We start from the raw sequence: 21,433 nt of genomic DNA on the forward strand, positions 1-21,433 counted from the left end.
TGACTAGACTAGTGCCTGTGGATATATAGATAGTGAATGGTCACGAGTGCAATGGTACAAGATTTCACAGGAGTAGCCCAACCTGACGCCGTGCAAAGCACCAATCTACTAAAGACCCTCAAATACGGCCACACAACAACCAAACTGTTGAAAATTTACATTCTTATCACAAATTTTACGAATCACTCGCGTGAATTGAAATGCTTGGACTATGAGCATGGTATATCACCAGTCCGTAGTGAGCCCTCACGCAACATACACTGAGCAAAAAGTCCAATCTTAACCTGGAATGCTGTGATCATCGCTGGGCGATAATAAAAAAATCTTTCCCAGCTTGGAACGATGCAAATTGCGCTGCTAGAGTTTGTACACCCGCAGGGTCGACAGCGCCCCCTTTACCCACCATTTTGCAGTGCTGCACCAACATTTCGAATCATTACTGCGATTTCTACGATTTCTGCGGCGTATACGATTAAAAATGGCTTCATTTTTGGTAAGTTGTGATATCTGTATGTCAATATCGATAGCTAAAGACGGAAGCTAAATAGATAAAGTTTTCATTTTACATAGTCTGAGTAACAAATATGGTGTAGTAAATTCAGAATAGTGTCGGCGCCCCAGAATTTAAAGATTACGTGGCCTCCGGTCGGTACAGCCCTGTCGCGACACTTGTGTACAGTGACAAGGCTGTGTAAAGTTATCACAGGAGGTAAAAGATACAGGCACTCTAATACTAGTAATTTAAAAGAGCCTCTATTCAATGAGATGAAGCCGAGTTAAATAGTGTGCCTCATCTTCACTGAGTGTGAAATCTTGTTCCATTGCACGAGTAAAGACCATACACTATTTGTAGATCTATATTACAACACCTCGAACATCAACAGATGTGGTCCACACAGATTCTTGAATTTAGCACAGAAATGACAACCATTTTCCGTGAAAGACGAATGAGTAGCCACACAGTCTCCGTGTACGTATGTATGCAAAACTGATTGGTTTAAGTTGTTTACAAAACTGAGAGACAAAAGTATGGGCTGGTAAGCACACTTGTAATTGTTGAGTGTGCATGCATGACAAATGTTTATTTATTGTGAGATCAGAGCTGTGCGATGGAACAAAAACTTATGAGTCAGTCATGTGTTTAACATGGGAGTCAATGGAAATGGGTAACGTCAGCCATGTGCTATCCATTTTTGCTCAAACAAAATTGCACGGCTGACAGCCACAGCATGTGATGGTACTTGCAACTGAATGTCACGTGATGGGCAATCGACCAGTTGGATACCTACATTCTTTTTAGATGTTGTATGATAGCTTATAGTTGAATCAAGGGTCAATGGTACCCCCCCCCCCCCCCCCGACCAGGACGAATCTAAAATCAACTCATGTTGACATTGTTTTGGTTTATGAAATATAATTTTTTATGTGTTCTGTGCAGGCAAACACAGATGGAGGAGCAGAGGATGAGCCAGCCAAGAAGGTTGCCAAGGAAACGGCACCAGAGGTAATGTCTGACATTTAAATAGCACAGTAAGCAAAGCATTCAAAATTGGCATGTTTAGTTCACTGCCAGTCGGTAATTTAGACAGTATTTCGTTACCGTGATGTGAGATTAGGCCTAGTACTGGTAGTAGATGGTTCTATATGTGTTTTGTGGTTTGCTGACACCTGGTAGGTCTATGCTGTGACAATTTGTGCACTCTATCCCTCAATATCAGAAGTCATAATGAAATTTTATGCCTTTTTTCTTTCATTTAAGTCCCTGTTTCGGAACATCCAATTGTGTTTTGGTTACAGAAATAAAACAATGTGACTAGTTTCACAAAAATAGCAGTTTCCAATGATTTTTCTGAGTACAATGTAGGCCTATGGCTTTTAGAAGTTTGTGTTTTCACATTTTGTTTTGTATTGTTTTTTGCTGTTTTCTCTGAAAACAACACTTGGCTATCAAACTATTCATGTAACAATAAATAAAAAAAAAAATAAAAACCCCAAAATAATAAAAAACAATGAAATTCATGAGAATTGGGAAACAAAGAAACAAGAACAATCAGAATTTTGTTGATAGTGAATATTCATCATCTGTAATTTGCATAAGCATTGCCTACTTTTTAATCATGTATTGTTAAAACATACACCAAACACCACCTTTCCTCAATTTACAAGTAAAAAGGACTTCTACAATGATGCAACTGAACTGTGAAAAAATCAGAATTTTAAAAAGAAGAAAGCATTTACTTGCATAATAATTACAAAGATAAATTGTGTGAAAATTGTGCAACTTGATTGCTGAATTTTTCACCTACTTGTATGAATTACTAAATAAATGTACACATGTATACAGTATGTCCCAAAAAAAATTACAACGGGACCCCCCGTAATGATATCTTTAAAGATAGTGAATCAATCTAAATACAAATTCAGAGTATGAAACTATAACGCACTGCCCACATCTTACAGAAAACCCCATTCGATTTGCTTCAGTGGTCAACTGACAAAGAGAAATGAGGAATTTTGTAGAGGATGTCGGGAATCTCTTTTGTCCAAGTTCTGTCTATTGTTCACGCGCTAGAGCATTGAATTGCTAAAATTGGAAAAATTAGACTCATGACATGCTTTACAACAATCTACATTTCTCTGTGACCGCTTAACGAAATTGAATGAGGTTTTCTGCAAAATAGAGCTAAGATGTTATATTTTAAGGCCCCGAAGTAGCACATAGACAGGTCGATCATTTTGGATGTTATCACTTCAAAAATTTGATTGTAATTTTTGAGGGACATACTGCAGTATGTCCAACAAAAATTACAATCAGATTTTCGCATTGATAACATCCAATATGATTGTTTTTTTGTCAATGCTACTTCAGGGTCTTAAAATATAACATCTTAGCTCTATTTTGCAGAAATCCCCATTCGATTTGGTCAAGCGGTCACAGAGAAATGGGGATTGTAGTAAAGCATGTCATGAGTCTGATTCTTCCAAGTTTAGCACTTCGATGATTTTGTGGGTGAACAATAGACAGAACTTGGACAAAAGAGATTCCCGACATCCTCTACAAAATTCCTCATTTCTCTTTGACCACTGAAGCAAATGGAATGAGGTTTTCTGATAGATGTGGGCAATGAGTTATAGTTTCACACCCTGAATTTGTACTTAGATTGATGCAATATTTTTAAAGATATCATGGCGTAGGGCCCCGTTGTAATTTTTTTTTTTTGGACATACGGTACATTTCTGGTCAGTTTTCCCTTGTTTGCATTCAAAATGAATTGAGAGTAAGAATATAGGGTTAAAGATCGCATTATCTTTATAAAGGCCCAGAAAGACACCTTCCTTCATGTCTACCTATCCCCCCCACCCAAGTAAGATTCATTTCATCAAGATTCACTGCATCATATCCTTGTGCTTGATATTCTGGCTACTAAATGTTCGCACTGTTCTAACATTTAGTAGCCAGAATATCAAGCACAAGGATATTTCAACATTGCATAGAAATGCAAACACAAAACTGCAACCAACAAAATTTGAGATGTGAAATGCTTATTAATTGTAATCTGCAAACAGTAAAAGAAATTAAGAAGCTCCGTTTTGCCATGTCATGCTAAGCTATGTTGTGATTTAATGAGAAACATTGTTCATGTGACTTGTTTGTTTGATGTCAGCAGGAGACAGCTACAGGTCAGGAGGAAACCAAGGAAGAAGTCTACACCACAGAGAAGAAATCTGAGACTGGACAGTGAGTTCAGCTTGATCAGACTTCTAAATTTTTGATGATAGCCATTAATTCACTGAACTACCTACATACAGTATACATGTAATTTTATTATGTCAATGAAGTAAAAAAAATAAAAATAAAAAACACACACCCACAACAACAGTAACACTTTGTTCCTCAGTAATGTCACTTTGTCATTAAAAGCATCATTCAAAGAGTTTTATGCTTTCATTTCAGTTCTAATTAGTTCAGTATCATAACACCTGCTATTGATTGTACCCATTTTTTTATTCAATGGCTATTATTTGTGGAATCAACATACAGCCAGTTCTGCTTTAAAAAGATACAAGACCCAGATGTCACATGATATGGCTGTATGGGACTGCTCGATGTCAAACATTTTCATACAGTGTGTTACTTTGTGAATGCATAATTTGTGTGATAAGAACTGGTTTTCACAAATTATATCTTGTCTCATCCAAACTGAGCTTTGTCTGGAAAATATTTTGTTGTGAAGGGAAGTTGAATGTCAGTGTTTGTGATTATCCAGTAGTCTTGATCAAATTTATCTTTTTCTCTTCTTGTCTCAGAGCATACAACCTGAAAATTTCTGCTTGGAACATAGGTGGAATGAAGGCCTGGATAAAGGTGAGTATCCTTCTAGAACTCTGGCACATAGAACAGATTAATGAACTGAAATATGTCCGGTACTAAGATGCTCTTTTTTTATATACTTTAGTGTTGTTGGGTGTTTTATGAGACAATGTAAGTGCATTAGTAGAATTTACTGAGTTGGAACACACACAAGACAGCCATCAGTATCTAGGCTCTTCCAGCAAGCCTGTTTTAAACTTTAAAGGTAGGGGATACCTTTTACAGACCTCCCAAAATGCAGCAAAACATTAAATATGAACCTCAGGGGACTTGTTTAGGCAACTGCTGAGAATTTTGGAAGTCAACAGTTATCTACAATTTGAATAATGCACAAAACTCAACTACTCAGTAGTTCTGTGTGTCAGCCACACTTTAGCCTTTTTGTTGCAGTCTTCTGTATTTTTTTATCTATAAACACAATTTTAAAAGTGTAAGAGCTGATGTATAGAGTGTGTGGCAAGAATGTATATAGAAATGTTCGTAAGTTTTGATGAACTTTCTTCACAAAATATACATGATGGACACATATGCAGTGCATGGGTCTGCAAAGGTAGCCCAGTAATGTACTGGAATTTACGGTGAGCCCCGAAAAAAATTCAATTCAAAATCTAACGGTCAATAAAAATGTACTAAATGTTACCTTCCACTTTCAATACTTTATGGGAGTTTCTAAAATGATACTCTCTTCAACATACCACTGTATTTATACAACTCTTTATTTAAGGCATGCAAATGGTATTCCCTACCTTTAAGTTTGATTTCAACATGCCGCTTTCTCATAGTATTAAAAAGCAGTGATGAGTGACAAACTATCCAGTAGTTAAGCATGTGTGATTAAATCACACAAAGTCCAGACTTTGATTAATGTTTCTGCCTTTTTATGGTTCCATACACATTCTGATTCTCTGTCATTGTGTATTCTTGTCATCTTTGTGTGATACATGTAAAGCTTGAGAATGAAGTGAGGTATCTTGCTGAGATATGGTGTATCTGTGAAATGTAATTCAAAGATTGATTCAAATGGATTCTAAATCAAACAAACAATATCAAAGGCATACAAAGAATACAAAATGTTGAGTGGTGATTCTGGCAGCATATTATGAATTTTAATTGAATCAGTGTAGTAGAAGGCTACTTTGAGGCTTTATATTTTTGTCAATTTGGTCAAAGTTGAGAGATCAGAGGCAAATTCTGTGATAAATGTATCTAATACACTGTTGTAGATCAATTTGATGTAGTCGTCAGAGATATTCACAGCAGTGTATTGCTGTGGCCGAGAGTTTGACATCTGAGTGCTTTGGGAACAGTGTCAATTTGTAAAACTGCTGCTTGTAAGATAAACTTTATGGTACATGTGTATCAAACAACAGGTTAATGTGTATATCACACAAGAAACTAGATTCAAGGTTACACAATATTTGGTAAGACAATGGGAGCAGTGTAGTAGAAATGGTGTCAATATTTTGGTAGAATTTCCCTTTTACTCTTCATGTGCAAATCTCTAAATTTTTAATAGGGCAACTTTTCACAAAATATTGACCTTGAGCAAGAACTATCCATTTCAGGTGTCAAAGCTCCTACATTGCTTGCAGCCCTGTATTGACACACGGGATTTTAGCTACTGTACATACTGCATCTTTCTATTGTGGCTGTTGTTTTTCTTTGCTGTATCAGTAAAGCTTTGTATTTTAAACAAGACCCTGTTTTGTGTTCATTCTGTTTCATTCCAGAAAGGAGGTATTGACTACGTAGTCAAGGAGTCCCCAGACATCTTTCTAGCCCAAGAAACCAAGATTGATGCTAATAAGCCACCCCCTGAAGCAGACATTGAAGGTTACCATGTTACCTATAATGCAGCTGAGAAGGCAGGTTACTCTGGTGTGGCAGTCTACTCCAAGAAAAAACCACTCTCAGTCATGAAGGGCATGGGTGAGCTAAAAATAATGGACTGTGTTTTGTTTCCACCTCACAGAAGTTTCCATTTTTCTATTTGTCATTCTGTCATCTTGAGTTAATACTGTAAGGTGAATTTGTGCTGTGACTCACCCAAGGTTTAATAGTTATTGTGAGCCTTTCAACTTTCAACTTCAGCACAAGAAAAGAAATGACACATCATATATTGTAAAAGTGTTACCTTTCTAGTTATATTTTGATTAGTTGAAATTGATGTATTTCCTTGTAAAAATGTTTCATTCTCTTTGATAAATTTGTGGTTGTCAGTGCAATGTATATGACTGGAGAGAATGAATGTGTAAAACCATGTTCAGATATCACAATCATTCAGCATGTGGTGTGTCATATGTTGGCTGTTTGTTAGTCAGTCATGTTATGTGTGTGCTTGTTTTGTTTTGCTTTTTTTTCCCCCAAAGTGTATCTGAGATTGAATGATCATTGGTACTGTGATTTAAGTATTTCATTCTTAAAGGGAAGCAGTCCTGAGATTTTCACTGTAATAATAATTAAGAAGAGTAAAAAACATAACCTTTCACCAGTTTATACACGTGGAAATGAAAAACTGTCTCCGTACGCGATTTTTGAAAAATAATTCCTGCAAGCGACCATGTAAGAGCCGGCAAAAAGATGGTACATCATGCATGCCCTACTCACCAAGTTGACAGCCGTGCCTCTAAAAACCAATTTAAGTGTTGAAATGATTAGTTGCAATTTTATCATATAATGTGAAAGTTTGTGGTTTTATTATTTCAAACAAAACATTTTAAGCTTAGATATATATAATTCATGAAAAATTGATATTGTTAACATAAATTTATTTGTATTTTTAAACCAAATATACAATGAACTTGACATCAAATGGGCGCGGTCCTTTTCTAGCTTCCGTCCGTGTTGCATACTTCTTAGCGTAGAAACCACTCTCATGCGCGAATTCTTACCATACTAATGTACACAGTACTCCGTCTAGCTGATTTTGCCAAAGATAACCTGTGCATGAGAGAGTCGAATTCTTCAAAGAAAATATTGTTTGTATCTCAATATTTCTGTAAGTAGTCAGATATCGCCTTTCCTCGAAAAAATAACTGTGACGTGAGCCGGGAAGGGTAAACACAGGGGGTCGTAGGGATATGATTTCGCTCCTCTTTGCCGTGCATGTCCAGTCGGCACTGGCAGCAGCTAGCTCAGTGGCACTGTACTGCAGTCCAACCCCGGCTGCAGCCCCACAGTAAATGAAACATAGCTAGCCACTTTCCTTACCTCTCTACGCTTTTTTCCCTCGGTTCTCTTCGAAGTCGATGCTCGAGGTGTTTCTGTTTTATAACTCATGTGAGCAAATGGTCGGGATTGTATCTGGCTTCAGGAGTTTTCTCGGTTTATAACCGAGGGCCACAGCCTGCCGGTCCATGTAAAAACATCGCTTCTCAAATGGTAAACGCACAGGTAGGTCACAACACGATATCGAGATTTTGTAGGCCCTAAGTTTCTTATGTTCGGCATCGTTGTACCGAGATTTCCCAGCTATACAGCTCACCTTTCATGATACTTTTGTGGGTCTGGGACAGAAAAAATGTGTAGAACCGTGTCTACCTACAATCTGTACGTACTAGAACATGCATGAGCGGCGACAGGGCTGCAGCTGCGCTTGTGATAGACTGGAAAAGTGTGAAGGGCAAACCGCGTACGGGATATCTACCGTAGATATACAGTAGACCTCGCCTAAGTCGACATCGCATAAGTCGACACAATAAAAAAGTCCCGATTTTTGCCTTTGTTATTCCTTGAAAATTTCCTCGTCTTTGTCGACATTTATAAGTCGACAACTCGCGTAAGTCGACCTGATTTTTCAGTGCCAACTGAGCTGAAATACGTGTTAATTCCCTCGTCTAAGTCGACATAATTTTTCGCTCAAAATCTTAACGCCATTCTCTGAAAAAGAGTTGTTTTCCCGCTCCGATGCGCAGCATTTCTACTCGGTAATTCGCTATAGTGTACGGCGCGGTAGCGTTCGCGCCATGCGTCCATTGTCTTGTATGCCAGAATAGAAAGGGCATACACTCATTTACAATGGAGTATTACATGTAGTACCCAAGGCAGTTCACTTTACCCCTTTTCTCCCTCTCGTTTTTCTCAAAACGCAAAAATTTTGTACACTTAACTATGTCCCAGTAGGTATTCATTATCCGAACATGAAATATTTTTGTAGATCTGAATATTCTGACGTTAATTATTTTGAAGCGGTATTAAAACCTGGGTCCTTTCTAGAAAATTTATTACAATGCAACTAATAATGCAACTAAAAAAAAAAATCAAATACAGGTGTATCAAATCACACGCAACTTTTGCATTTAAACGCAAGTGCGTTGCTGAAAAGACTTGCGTCTGATAATCATATGAAACTAGAAAATAATTGTACGAACCTGAAACTCAATTGCGTTTAAACGCAACTCTAAAAATCAAATGCAAGTCCATCAAATCACACGCAACGATGTATTTAAACGCAAGAGCATTGCAAAGAAGACTTGCGGTTTTGTACGAAACTAGAAACTGCGTTTAAAAACATCTCTATACATCTACGGAAGTGCGTTATTGTTGAAAAGACTTGCATTACTTTTTTATTTCGTAAGCAATATTAGAAATTAAACGCAACTCTGAAAATCCAGTGCAAGTCCATCAAATCACACGGAAAGCTGAAAGACGTGCCTTTGATAATCATACGAAACTAGAAAATTGTAGGGAACTTTTTTTAACTCAATTGCGTTTAAACGCAACTCTAAAAATCAAATGCAAGTCCATCAAATCACACGAAACGCTGAAAAGACTTGCGGTTGATAATCATACGAAACTAGAAAATTGTAGGGAACTTTTTTAAACTCAATTGCGTTTAAACGCAACTCTAAAAATCAAATGCAAGTCCATCAAATCACACGAAACGCTGTATTTAAACGTAAGAGCGGTGCAGAGAAGACTTGCGGTTTTTGTACGGAACTATAAAACTGTGTTTAAACGCATCTCTAAACATCTATACGGAGTTGTGTTATTGTTTAAAAGACTTGCATTATTTTTTATTTCGTAAGCAAAATAAGAAATCAAACGCAACTCTGAAAATCAAATGCAAGTCCATCAAATCACACGGAACGCTGAAAAGACTTGCGTTTGATAATCATACGAAACTAGAAAATTGTAGGAAACTTAAACTCAACTGCGTTAAACGCAACTCTAAAAATCAAATGCAAGTCCATCAAATCACACGGAACGCTGAAAAGACTTGCGGTTGATAATCATATGAAACTAGAAAATTGTAGGGAACTTTTTTAAACTCAATTGCGTTTAAACGCAACTCTAAAAATCAAATGCAAGTCCATCAAATCACACGTAACGCTGTATTTAAACGCAAGAGCGTTGCAGAAAAGACTTGCGGTTTTTCTACGAAACTAGAAGAAACTGCGTTTAAACGCATCTCTAAACATCTGCGGAAGTGTGTTATTGTTTAAAAGACTTGCATTATTTTTCATTTCGTAAGCAAAATTAAAAATTAAACGCAATTCTGAAAATCAAATGCAAGTCCATCAAATCACACGGAACGCTGAAAAGACTTGCGTTTGATAATCATACGAAACTAGAAATTAATTGTATGAAATTTAAACTCAACTGCGTTTAAACGCAACTCTAAAAATCAAATGCAAGTCCGTCAAATCACACGGAACGCTGAAAAGACTTGCGGTTGATAATCATACGAAACTAGAAAATTGTAGGGAACTTTTTTAAATTCAATTGCGTTAAAACGCAACTCTAAAAATCAAATGCAAGTCCATCAAGTCACACGTAACGCTGTAGTTAAACGCAAGAGCGTTGCAGAAAAGACTTGCTCTACGAAACTATAAGAAACTGCGTTTAAACGCATCTCTAAACATCTGCGGAAGTGTGTTATTGTTTAAAAGACTTGCATTATTTTTCATTTCGTAAGAAAAATTAAACGCAATTCTGAAAATCAAATGCAAGTCCATCAAATCACACGGAACGCTGAAAAGACTTGCGTTTGATAATCATACGAAACTAGAAATTAATTGTATGAAATTTAAACTCAACTGCGTTTAAACGCAACTCTAAAAATCAAATGCAAGTCCGTCAAATCACAAGCAACGCTGTATTTAAAAAGCAAGAGCGTTGCAGAAAAGACTTGCGATTTTTGTCCGAAACTAGAAACTGCGTTTAAACGCATAAAAATTTGCGGAAGTGCATTATGGTTGAAAAGGCTCGCATTATTTTTTTATTTCGTAACGGAACTTTCGCCGTGACCGAACTTAGTCTGCATTTGCAGGGGAAAGACATCGCAACATCCACACGTTTCAAACTGCCGAAACGCATGCTGCGTCACAAAATGTCAATGAAAAAATGACAACGAATTATTATTAAAGTTCGCAATGCCGAAGGTTTAAATCTCAGTCCATAAGTGAAATTAGTAAAAGAGAATTAGAAAGAGGTTTGTTTTTACGAAGGTTATAGTAGTCCGAAAGATGTCGTTTTCAATCAAACGTTTCTTCTTCTTTTTATTTCAGACGGGCCCGCGTTGTACAGAGCGGTAATGTTGCGAATCGGAGCGTGAGAACAATTCATTTTCAGATCATTTTCAGAGTATGGCAATACAAATTTAAACAGAACAAATATGGCGACTTAGGGAAGGAAAATCACACATAGTTCAACTCAGTCGGCACTGAAAAATTATCTTGACAGAATCATGTGAAATCACACGCATATCTTCGCAGCAACGCACTTGAATTTAAATCGCAAAGTTTAATGCAATTTGGGGGAATTTGCGTTTGATATTTCAAATCAAGTTTAAAATGTAAAGTGTCTAGAAACGGGCCTAGGTTTCCGATCCCGCTCTCACAAAATCTCTCTAGAGATTTGGGAGTTGTGCGTTGTCGTTACTAACCCGCGCGAGATTTTTGCATGAACTAAAACAGTATTGTTGCTGATGTCAGTAGGTATGTTTTGGAGGCAAAAAAGTAAGATTTGGGTAGCGATCCGCATCGTGATCCAAATGAAGGGTTTGTTTGCAAAAACCGATAAGTCCATTTTTGAAGATTTTGAAGTACGATCTTTGTCATAAAGTACAAAATAATACCTTTTAAATGATATATTGGTCACTACATAATTATAAAGGTATATTTTTGAAGTTATGGTCAAAAGAAGCAAAAATTTTCTTATTATTCTCTTTATTTTTCTTGACCTTTCATCGCAAATATCTCCATTTGGCAAATATGGACTTATCGGTTTTTGCAAACAAACTCTTCAAATCTTAATATGCACAGGGGAAATTAGTTTTCATTTATAAGTCGACAAAATGTCGACTTACGCGTAAGTCGACATTCGCGTAAGTCGACGTGTTTTGCTCAGTCCCGATTATGTCGACTTACGCGAGGTTGACTGTAGTTGTACCGTCCACACGTGTACTTTGCGAATGTAATACACAATACATACACACACACACACACAACGTAGAAACAATGTCAAATACTACCAGTAGTAGCCACCGACGTCTTCATGCATCCGGGTAACTAGGGAGCGTACGGATAACGAGCAGAACACGGCTGGGAAGAGTTGTGCCTCGGTGACGTCTGACTCTCCGCCAGGACTTGCTCATTAGCATATTCACCATGCAGATTCACACTTTTTCAACCAAAATTTATGAACTTATTTGGTGATTTGAAAGTTTGTTTTCGGTGAAAGTAGTTCATTGGAGGTACCAACAACAACATATTTTTTTTTATTTCGTGAGGACTGCTTCCCTTTAAAGGTGCGGTTTGCCATTGAAAGCAGTGATTTTGGAAATGTTCAAGATGTCACATTATGATGTAATTATGTGTAGGTCTGTTGTATCACAAAACATCCTACCATATAAAATGTTTGCAATAAAGCCTAAAATATAAGGAGATATCAGTATTTTTCTCAATAAACCGCAATCGTAGACAGTTTAGTCTGGAAGCATGTTATCATAACTATTGCTCACATTTTGTGTATTTAACAATACTTTATACAATTATACAGATTTAAATTTTTACAGTGGTTGTTCCTATCCCTAACTCACATTTTAAAAATATTTTAAAGCACTAATGCTAGGTTTTTGTTTCATTTGCAGATGGTAAATTATGTCTTTAACCATCCTGAAAATAGTTCAACAAATATCTTGTCAAAGATTTTTTATTTTCCCCTCCCTTTCCAGGTGTGGAGGAGCATGACAAGGAAGGTCGTTTGATTACTGCTGAGTTTGATTCCTTCTACTTCGTTGGTGTCTGTAAGTTTTGTAGCAGTCAGTATTCCTTGAATGTAGACTATAGTACATTTGCTTATAATTTTTTGACACAAATAAAATACAGTTATTGTGATTATTGCATTGATATTGCTATGATCTTAATACCTTGCATGAGTGATTTTTTTAAACCTCAGGACTATATTTGTTTGGGGATTTCATTGATTCATGTGTTATATGATAATGAAATGTTTGATAATTACATACAGTAAGAGTAGTTATTATATAGATGATGACTGGCGGGGGAGGGAACATACCGAATGTTCCACCCGAAGGGTTAGAAATGCTATTGAGGGAGATTATAAGTCCCAAGACGAAGTCGAGGGACTTATAACCTCCCGAAATAGCATTTCAAACCCTGAGGGTGGAATGTTTGGTACATGTTCCCGACAAGAAAAGTCATCATCTGTTATATTATGTTATTTAGTCAAATACGTCAACGTCAACCACCATCACAACGTACTCGATCGCTCGCGCAGAGCCAAATTCACTCTGCGCGGGTCCTTCTGTCATTTGTTACGTGAAAATGATTTCCCATGGGAGAACATTACAAAAATATTCTCCCATGGGCGAACATAACCAATGTTCCTCCATCACATGACTGTGTTTAGCCAATCACTAACCAGTATTTGACAAACCCATTTAACATAGAGAAATGTTTCATGCAGTCAACCCATTGTAGCTTAATTCCATTAGACTGAAGAAAAATCTTTAAATGAAACCTACTTTGTGTTAATGAGTCAGAGTGCAATTAAAGAAGACTATGTGGTTAAAGTTTGGGATGTAGAGGAGGATTGACTGTGTTAGTCGGTCAATTAGTTTAATCCGTCTAAGACTTGTTAGTATTCTTGGACTGGGATAAGTGAAAAATGAATGTTTTAGGAAAATCAGTCCATCTTCAATGGGTTTTGATCAGATCTGTGTGTACTCTGTACACAGTGTGTTTATTCCATACAAGATGTGTTTGAAGAAGAGAACTAGTGTTCCATCATTCTGGTTTGATATGTTTATGACTCTCCAAATTTTCCTCTACTGTAATTTTACTGTTGCAGATGTACCCAATTCTGGAAGAAAGCTTGTAAGGTGAGTTTGATTTTATCTCCCAACAGATCCCCAACAGATCTGATTCAACCCATTTCATTTTCAAGAAATCAACATAGAAATAGTAATAAAGCATGACACCAAAGAAATGTAGATGAGTGAAAATTTCTGCACAAAGGATGCAGTCAAATGCCATCTGTTAGATAAACACAAGATGACCATTTGTAGAACCAACAGAAAAAAAAAAAAATTAATGGAATACATGTTAAGTCCAACAAACGTTTTATTGTTACTCCCAGGTTTTATAAATAGATGCTATTACTATATTGTGTGTATATATTTGAGTGTTTTGTTTTGTATGAAATTTGACTGGATGAATTTTGTGATTTCTCTATGCGGTTGACATGACATAATCTCATGTATTCAGACTTGTCAAATTTCCAAAAATTGGTGAAACATCATTCTTTTTATGCCTCCGCCACGAAGTGGTGCCGGAGGCATTATGTTTTCGGGTTGTCCGTCTGTCCGTACGTCCGTACGTACATCCGTACGTACGTCCGTCCGCTTTCGTTTACACGATAACTTAAGTAATATTTACTGGAATTTTACCAAACTTGGTCCAAGTATGAAATATGATGGGGCAATTATTTGATTAGATTTTGGGTGAAATTGGCTAAAGGTCAAAGGTCAAGGTCAAATCATGAAATTGTATCCGTTTACGCGATAACTCAAGACTGGATGGAGCAAATTTCACCAAACTTTGTTGGAGGATGATGTATGATGGGACAATTACTTGCTTAGTTTTTCAGTGAAATCGGACAGAGGTCAAAGGTCAAAGATCAAGGTCAAATCCTAAAATTTATCCGTTTACGTGATAACTCAAAACTGGATGAAGCAGCTTTCACCAAACTTGGTCCAAGGGTGATGGGACAATTAGTTGAGTAGATTTTAGTGACATTGGCAAGAGGTCAAAGGTCAAAAGGTCAAGGTCAAATGCTACAAATGTTGCAATTTCCCCCATATCTATGCAATGCCCGAAGGTATTTTCTTGAAACTTGGTGTGGACATGTACTACTGCGTAAAGATTCTCCAGAGAGAGAGTTTCATGTCATAAGGTCAAAGGTCAAAAGGTCAAAGGTTAGGTGAAAATGTTGCAATATTTTCTCGCAAATGGTTCAATGTATCTTTGTGGAACTTGGTACATATGCATGTACCGTTGTAGTTGTCTGGCAGGGATTATCTAGGGAATTTAGGGGTCATGGGTCAATAGTCAGGGGTCAAAGGTCAAGGTCAACTCCTCAAAATTTTACTATTTCCCTCATATACTAGTATATGCAATGCTTGCATTATTAGTTTCAAAACTTAATACATGCATTACCTAATTGAGATTCTCAAGGGAAATTTCCAGCCAGAAGGTCAAAGGTCAAAGGTTAAGGGTCAAAGGCCAGGTTTCAATGCCCCCCCCCCCAAAAAAAAAAAAAAAAAAAAAAAATCTGTTTTGTATCGTCATCACACTCTTTCTTCGTACCTTGGAAATAACTCAATGCATAAACTTTCCAAAATTCCCCAAATATGCGTACCTGCACTCTAAGAAAATTATAGCAAACCCAGTTCAAGACATTTCTGACAAACCTGTCATTTCAATATTTTGCCAGTTATGTGAAACTGTCATGGATCACACATTGTGAAGACATTGTACTATACGCCTATTGGGAGAATCATGCATTATGGCGGAGGCATCAGTCGCCATAGCGACATTTCTAGTTATTTGATAAAAGCTTTATTTTTTCTTTTTTTTAATAAACACTAAACAAAAAGTAAGTTCCCCCTAAAACAAATCTCTGTAATTTATGAATCGGGAACCTTTGAGGAAATCTGAATACATGATTATGTAGCTGTATTTCTCGGCTACCTTTCATGTGAAATTCAGTGGATATCACTTGGTCACGCTTGAGTGAGCATGACTTAAAGTCAAAATGGTCACTTTTTGAAGTTCACAAGGCCAATTTTGCAACTTTGATTTGGTGATATCGAAACAAATTTCAATTTTCCAGGATAAAAATGCATGCAACGTATAATTTATGTGCTTCTTATCGTACCGTGTGACTTGTGCACAAAATTTCACGGTTGAGTGAACACGGGGTGAAAATTACCAAAATGGCCGATTTGACATGTTTCTCGTGGTAATTTCGGTCAATTGAGATTGAATTCGTATGTTGAACAGTTTTTACACACAATTCGCGTAATTTCACGGTTAAATGAGCACATTAAAAACAAAGAAAAATAACAACTTAAGTTGTGCAGTAAGAATTGCGATAATTTTGTGCACTGAAATCAAGTGTTTAATGCTTTTTGTATTGTGTTTAATGGCACTGTGCAAACAGCAATCACCTGACATTTCAGTCACGCTTCAATGAGCATGTGGGGCTGGAAAACCCGTTTTACCCTATATAATAAAAAGTATTCATTGTTTTTTTATGTTTTAGTTGCAATGTTGGGAAATTATTCTGATTTCAATGAAAAAATTACATGGTGACATGCTTTAGTGAGCACATAAGATGAGCAAAGTGTGCGGGTCAAAACCATTTTTCGTGGCTGAAATTATCATAAGATTTACATTTGTTTTGTTTATGAAGACGTATTCAGCGGTGTTAGCGGATAGAGCCTAAAAAGTGAATGAAGATGCTACCCAATCTGTGTTTATTGCCATAACGATCGCATAATAGTCAACCAACATTTTAAGCAACTATCATTACCATCACAATCATCAACACCACATGAACAACAAAGGCCACTATCTCACCACAATCAATATCTGTCTCCAGACTCTCAGTGCATATTTACAGCAAGGGAGGATATTGATGTTTAACAAAAGTGAAATTTGGTACCATGTCAATGACCAATTGCATTTATTTTCCCTTGAGTTAATGCATGACTTCATGACGTCACAAAGACATCAAGAATTTAATGCCAAAATCAGTATTCAGTAGCGAGGACAAAGGCCCAGAGATTTAATTTGCATAATTTCTCATCTCTGCCCCAACAAGGGAATGTCATCAAACTAAAGGCAGACCAATTTCCCAGGAATACTTCAATATTTAATCAAAGGTAGCCATGGATTATAAGGGGGGTTTCCGGCCCCAGGTACCCTTTGACGTGTAAAATTTTGAAGGAATGCCAAGGATCACTGAGACATTTATATCGGTCGTAAAACGCAATAATGAAATGTTTTTCAGTTGATTTTAAATGCAGAATATTAAAGCAACACCTGCTGGATGATTTCAATAAGATAAATCATTGTTTCATAATGTGGTCATTCAACCATAAAATAAACCACACTGCGTGCATAAGCCATTGTTAGCTTTCAAAAACATTATTCCTCATCTTCACATGAACTTACCATGGGGATTATGGCCAAAATGCCAATATTTCATTATGTAGGGTACAAAAAGGGTTTCCAGCCTCACGTGCTTATTGAAGCGTGACTGAAATGTCAGGTGGTCACTGATATGCGTGTGGGTATTAGCACAATATGAAAAAAGCATCATACAGTTGATATTAGTGAGCAAATTATTGCAATTCTTACTGCACAATTTAAATTGTTATTTTTCTTTGTTTTTAATGTGCTCATTCAACCGTGAAATTACGTGAATTGTGTGTAAAAACTATTCAACACACGAATTCAACCTCAATTGACAGAAATTACCGCAAGAAACATGTCAAATCGGCCATTTTGGTAATTTTCACCCGTGTTCAATCAACCATGAAATTTTGCGCACAAGTCACATTGTACAATAAGAAGCACATAAATTATACGTTGCATGCATTTTTATCCTGGAAAATTGAAATTTGTTTCGATATCACCAAATCAAAGTTGCAAAATTGGCCTTGTGAACTTCAAAAAGTGACCATTTTGACTTTAAGTCATGCTCACTCAAGCGTGACCAAGTGATATCCACTGAATTTCACATGAAAGGTAGCCGAGAAATACAGCTACATAATCATGTATTCAGATTTCCTCAAAGGTTCCTGATTCAATAATTACAGAGGTTTGTTTTAGGGGAACTTACTTTTTGTTTAGTGTTTAGTTCACTTTATTGGGCATCCTCTTGAATCAGATATTTATTCAAGGTAACAAAATGATGTGCTACAATACATATGTTTTGTATGATTTGCACACAAAAGTGTCTATATTGATATTAATGCCATGTGTCTACTTTCCCCCTTAAATGACTTCATGTAAAACATTCTTTGCAGTGTGAAATGTAGTGTGATCAGCCAGGTAATAATGAATAGTGATATAATGTGTTCACCACTGTCTATAGGTTGGATTACAGGGAACAGTGGGACAAGGATTTCCTGAAATATCTCAAAAAACTTGATGAGAAGAAACCAGTCATCATCTGTGGGGATATGAATGTCGCTCATGAGGAAATTGGTAAGAAAACTCTGCAGTTTGCACCAACAGGCTGTTTGTGGAGACAGCATTACTGAATTGTGATTGAGAGACTTCGTAAAACGTCCAACTTGTGACAGTTTTCTTTTTCTGACTTGAATGAGCCATCACAAGCCAGCTCTATCATAACCTTGTAACATAGAACAAAGCAAAGTGATAATTATGTTTTGGATAAAAAATCAGTCCCCTAGTGATTGGTTGAGAGAGCTTTACATGATCATAATGATTATGTATTTTCAGCTATTTCAGAATGATGGCTTGTCTCGCACTTTATGGTATACTATTTAGAAAATGATGTCATTGTTTATGACAATATTTTCCAAATAGGGCACTGTTTGCAAAGTGAGATGTCACAAAGCAATCCTGACATCATACACTGCTTCGTACTGTCACTCGAAATGTAACAATTTCTAACAAAACAATTGTGACATCACAAAGCGATCGTGACATCGTACACTGCTTTTTACTGTCACTCTGAAATTAACAACTTCTATCATTCTATCAAAACAATTGTGACATCACAAAGCAAGTCTAACATCGCAGGCTTCTTTGCACTGTCACTCTGTGATGTGTAATGATTTCTCACAAAACAATTGTGATATCACAAAACAAGCCTGACATTGTGCACCTCTTCAGGTCACTGTAGGATCCCTCCTAATTCTAATGTCAAGTTTCGGGTTAGAAGTATTGGCCCCGGTGCCTCCAACAGAACTCTTCACTTCAGGTTTGCACCCCCCAGTGAATAGTACTATATTGGAGTCACCTCTGCCCATAGTTTTAACCAGAAACTCTCAAGGCAAAGTTTATATGTATATTATTTCAAGACCACATAGTGATACTAAGCCGTAGAGATTGTCTTTCCTCTTGTCTTAGTTACTGAAGTAAAGGAAAGCCTTGAAGGAATTCCAAGATAATTCCTGTTTAGCATAAAGTATAACTTAAAAAAAAAAAAAAAAAAAATTAAAAACACACTTTAACTACCTTACAGATACATCTTCAACATTCTTCAAAAGGAGACAGGCCATTGGATGTTTATTCTTCTCTTTGTTAGTTTGTGAGCGATATCAGTGACTTTTTTTGACATGTTTGATATTGAATGTTGAGTTTCAATGCAGTCTTGGAGCAGGAGACATAACCCTTGAAATAAATCAGTTTTCTATTTATCGTTCCTATGAACTATCAAATCTGTTTCACTCTTTAGATCTGAAAAACCCCAAGAGCAACCGCAACAAGACCCCGGGGTTCTCTGACAAGGAGCGTGAGGGTTTCAGTAATCTCCTGAATGAAGGCTTCGTGGATTCCTTTCGACATCTCTACCCAGACAGAAAAGATGTCTACTCATTTTGGACCTACATGGGAAACTGTCGGGCAAAGAATGTGGGATGGTAAGATTGAGCGAAAAGAAGCAGAAGTTGACCTCAGCTTTACATGTCAGTGAAATATTATTTGTGATTGTACTAATTGAAGGAGAGTGGCTAGTTTTGTGGTTGGATCATGTGTAGCTACCTTAAACCTGACACAAAATAGCATTGAGTCTTGAGTCTATTTTCCCCGCCACAAAGACCATGCCATTATGTGAAATTGTAAAAGTCCTTGGAATTTACTCATATGAAAACATCAAGTTCTTTTTTCACCTGCATTAAATTTGTAGTATAGAGAAAGTGAAAATCACCAGCTGATAGCATGACTGTTTCATTTTGTCTAAAGCAGATGGGACCCATGGTATACATGTGTGCTGTTCATTGTGGGTTTTTTTTTTTGTGTGTGTGTGAGTGTGAATTCGGGTCAGTGAATGTTGTTTATGTAAGTCTGTACATTATTGTTATCCATGCAGCACTTCTATGTCATTTGGCTGGAAGCTTTGTGGTATGTAGATGTGTGTGTGTTATCTTATCTTGTTAATTTGTTTATTCCCACATGGCATTTGTTGCCGGAATTGATTAACACTAATTGTACTGTTTATGGTTTACTCACCCAGGCGACTGGACTATGCTGTGGTGTCCAAGGCTTTAGTACCCAAACTGTGTGACCATGCTATGAGGACACAGACTTTTGGGAGTGACCACTGTCCGATTGTGGTCTATCTGGCCATGTGATCTTCAGTGACCGACGAGTCAACCTATATCTCATCAACTTGATCCTCCTCATCACCATCTTCCAGTCATGGCTGTCCTCCAGCTCACCATTGTCATCTTGTCATCATTACCGTGGTTACTCTGTCCATCGTATTGTCTCATCACCATCTTCATCACTATTTAAATTATCCAACTGCTAAGAGTACTATAGTCAATTGATACTACCGATTTTTCACCACAACATTCTCATGCTGTGGCTTTGATCTGTATGGAAAAAAAAACAAACAAACAAACAAAAAACACACACACCATAATTTTAGGGTTTTTATTTGGGGGGTGGGGATTTTGATCATTGATTTTTTTTTTTCTTTTTGTAATTGTGTATACAAAACTAAACCCAAACATATTGCATGTTTGTGTAAATGTGAACGTTGATATTAGTACTCTGCCTTTCAGTTGAAACATTTCACATTTTGCCATGCACCACATCTTAGAGCAAATGGTAATGTGCTGACAGGAATTTAATACAGATTATTTCAGTGACTGAGCATTCTTCTTGATAGCAAATTAGTTTGATGAATTTTAATACACTTGTCTGCATATAATTGGCCCAATATTGTGTTCATGCTACTGAGAAAACTCATCTCCAATCCATCTTTATTCTCGAGAGGTGATCCCTTCTAATGTGGGCAAAATGACAGTTAAGTCCACAGATTGTAATTAATTTCAGATTGCTAACTCTCATTTTGTTGCTTTGTTTTTGGCACTATACCGACAGTGACCAGTGGGTGTGTAGGTTTGTCTCCTGTAAGCTGTAGCAGTTGCTGGGGTACTCGGGTTTGGATTTCTGTGTCAAGTTCAGTCCAACAAAATACATAAATATAGCTTTATCAGATGTGATTTCTTTCCCTTTTTTGTTGTTGTAATGAACAGAAACAAAATGCAAACTGCAATTTTGTTTTTCCTTTCTAGGTAATTTGCAGATGATTTGACTCTTGATTGCAGACAGTTAATGTGATCTAAAACATAATAAAATCAGGATATTAGCTATTTCAGATTGAGTGAAATAAATACTTGCACCATTGCATCCTTTAGTTGCTGTTTAAGTCAGTGTTCAAGAATACTCATTATCATGGATACTTTGAGGACAAAGTTCATGTCAGCTAGTAATAGGTAAGAAGGTATGAGGGTGAATGACATGTACATTTACAGCAATCAGTTCATTT

At 36.8% G+C, this 21,433-nt stretch overlaps 1 protein-coding gene across 1 annotated transcript; it reads left to right on the forward strand.

The window, feature by feature from the left end:
* Window positions 1–1,423: 1,423 nt before the first annotated feature.
* On the forward strand, window positions 1,424–20,484 carry LOC140242802 (exodeoxyribonuclease-like). The gene is made up of 9 exons (XM_072322558.1): window positions 1,424–1,504; window positions 3,669–3,739; window positions 4,309–4,366; window positions 6,103–6,301; window positions 12,549–12,620; window positions 13,688–13,718; window positions 18,002–18,114; window positions 19,334–19,517; window positions 20,111–20,484. Exons 1-9 carry the CDS (start codon window positions 1,424–1,426, stop codon window positions 20,226–20,228), a joined length of 927 nt encoding a protein of 308 aa, XP_072178659.1. The 3' UTR covers window positions 20,229–20,484.
* Window positions 20,485–21,433: the final 949 nt, after the last annotated feature.

Source organism: Diadema setosum, chromosome 19, assembly GCF_964275005.1.
Source record: "Diadema setosum chromosome 19, eeDiaSeto1, whole genome shotgun sequence".
NCBI lineage: Eukaryota > Metazoa > Echinodermata > Echinoidea > Diadematoida > Diadematidae > Diadema > Diadema setosum.

Excerpts from the sequence above, each read along its gene's own strand:
- LOC140242802 (XM_072322558.1), top strand. The coding sequence starts at position 1,424 with ATGTGTTCTGTGCAGGCAAACACAGATGGAGGAGCAGAGGATGAGCCA. Across the intron at positions 12,621-13,687 it reads CTTCTACTTCGTTGGTGTCT|ATGTACCCAATTCTGGAAGA; the intron begins GTAAGTTTTGTA and ends TTACTGTTGCAG. Across the intron at positions 18,115-19,333 it reads TGTCGCTCATGAGGAAATTG|ATCTGAAAAACCCCAAGAGC; the intron begins GTAAGAAAACTC and ends TTCACTCTTTAG.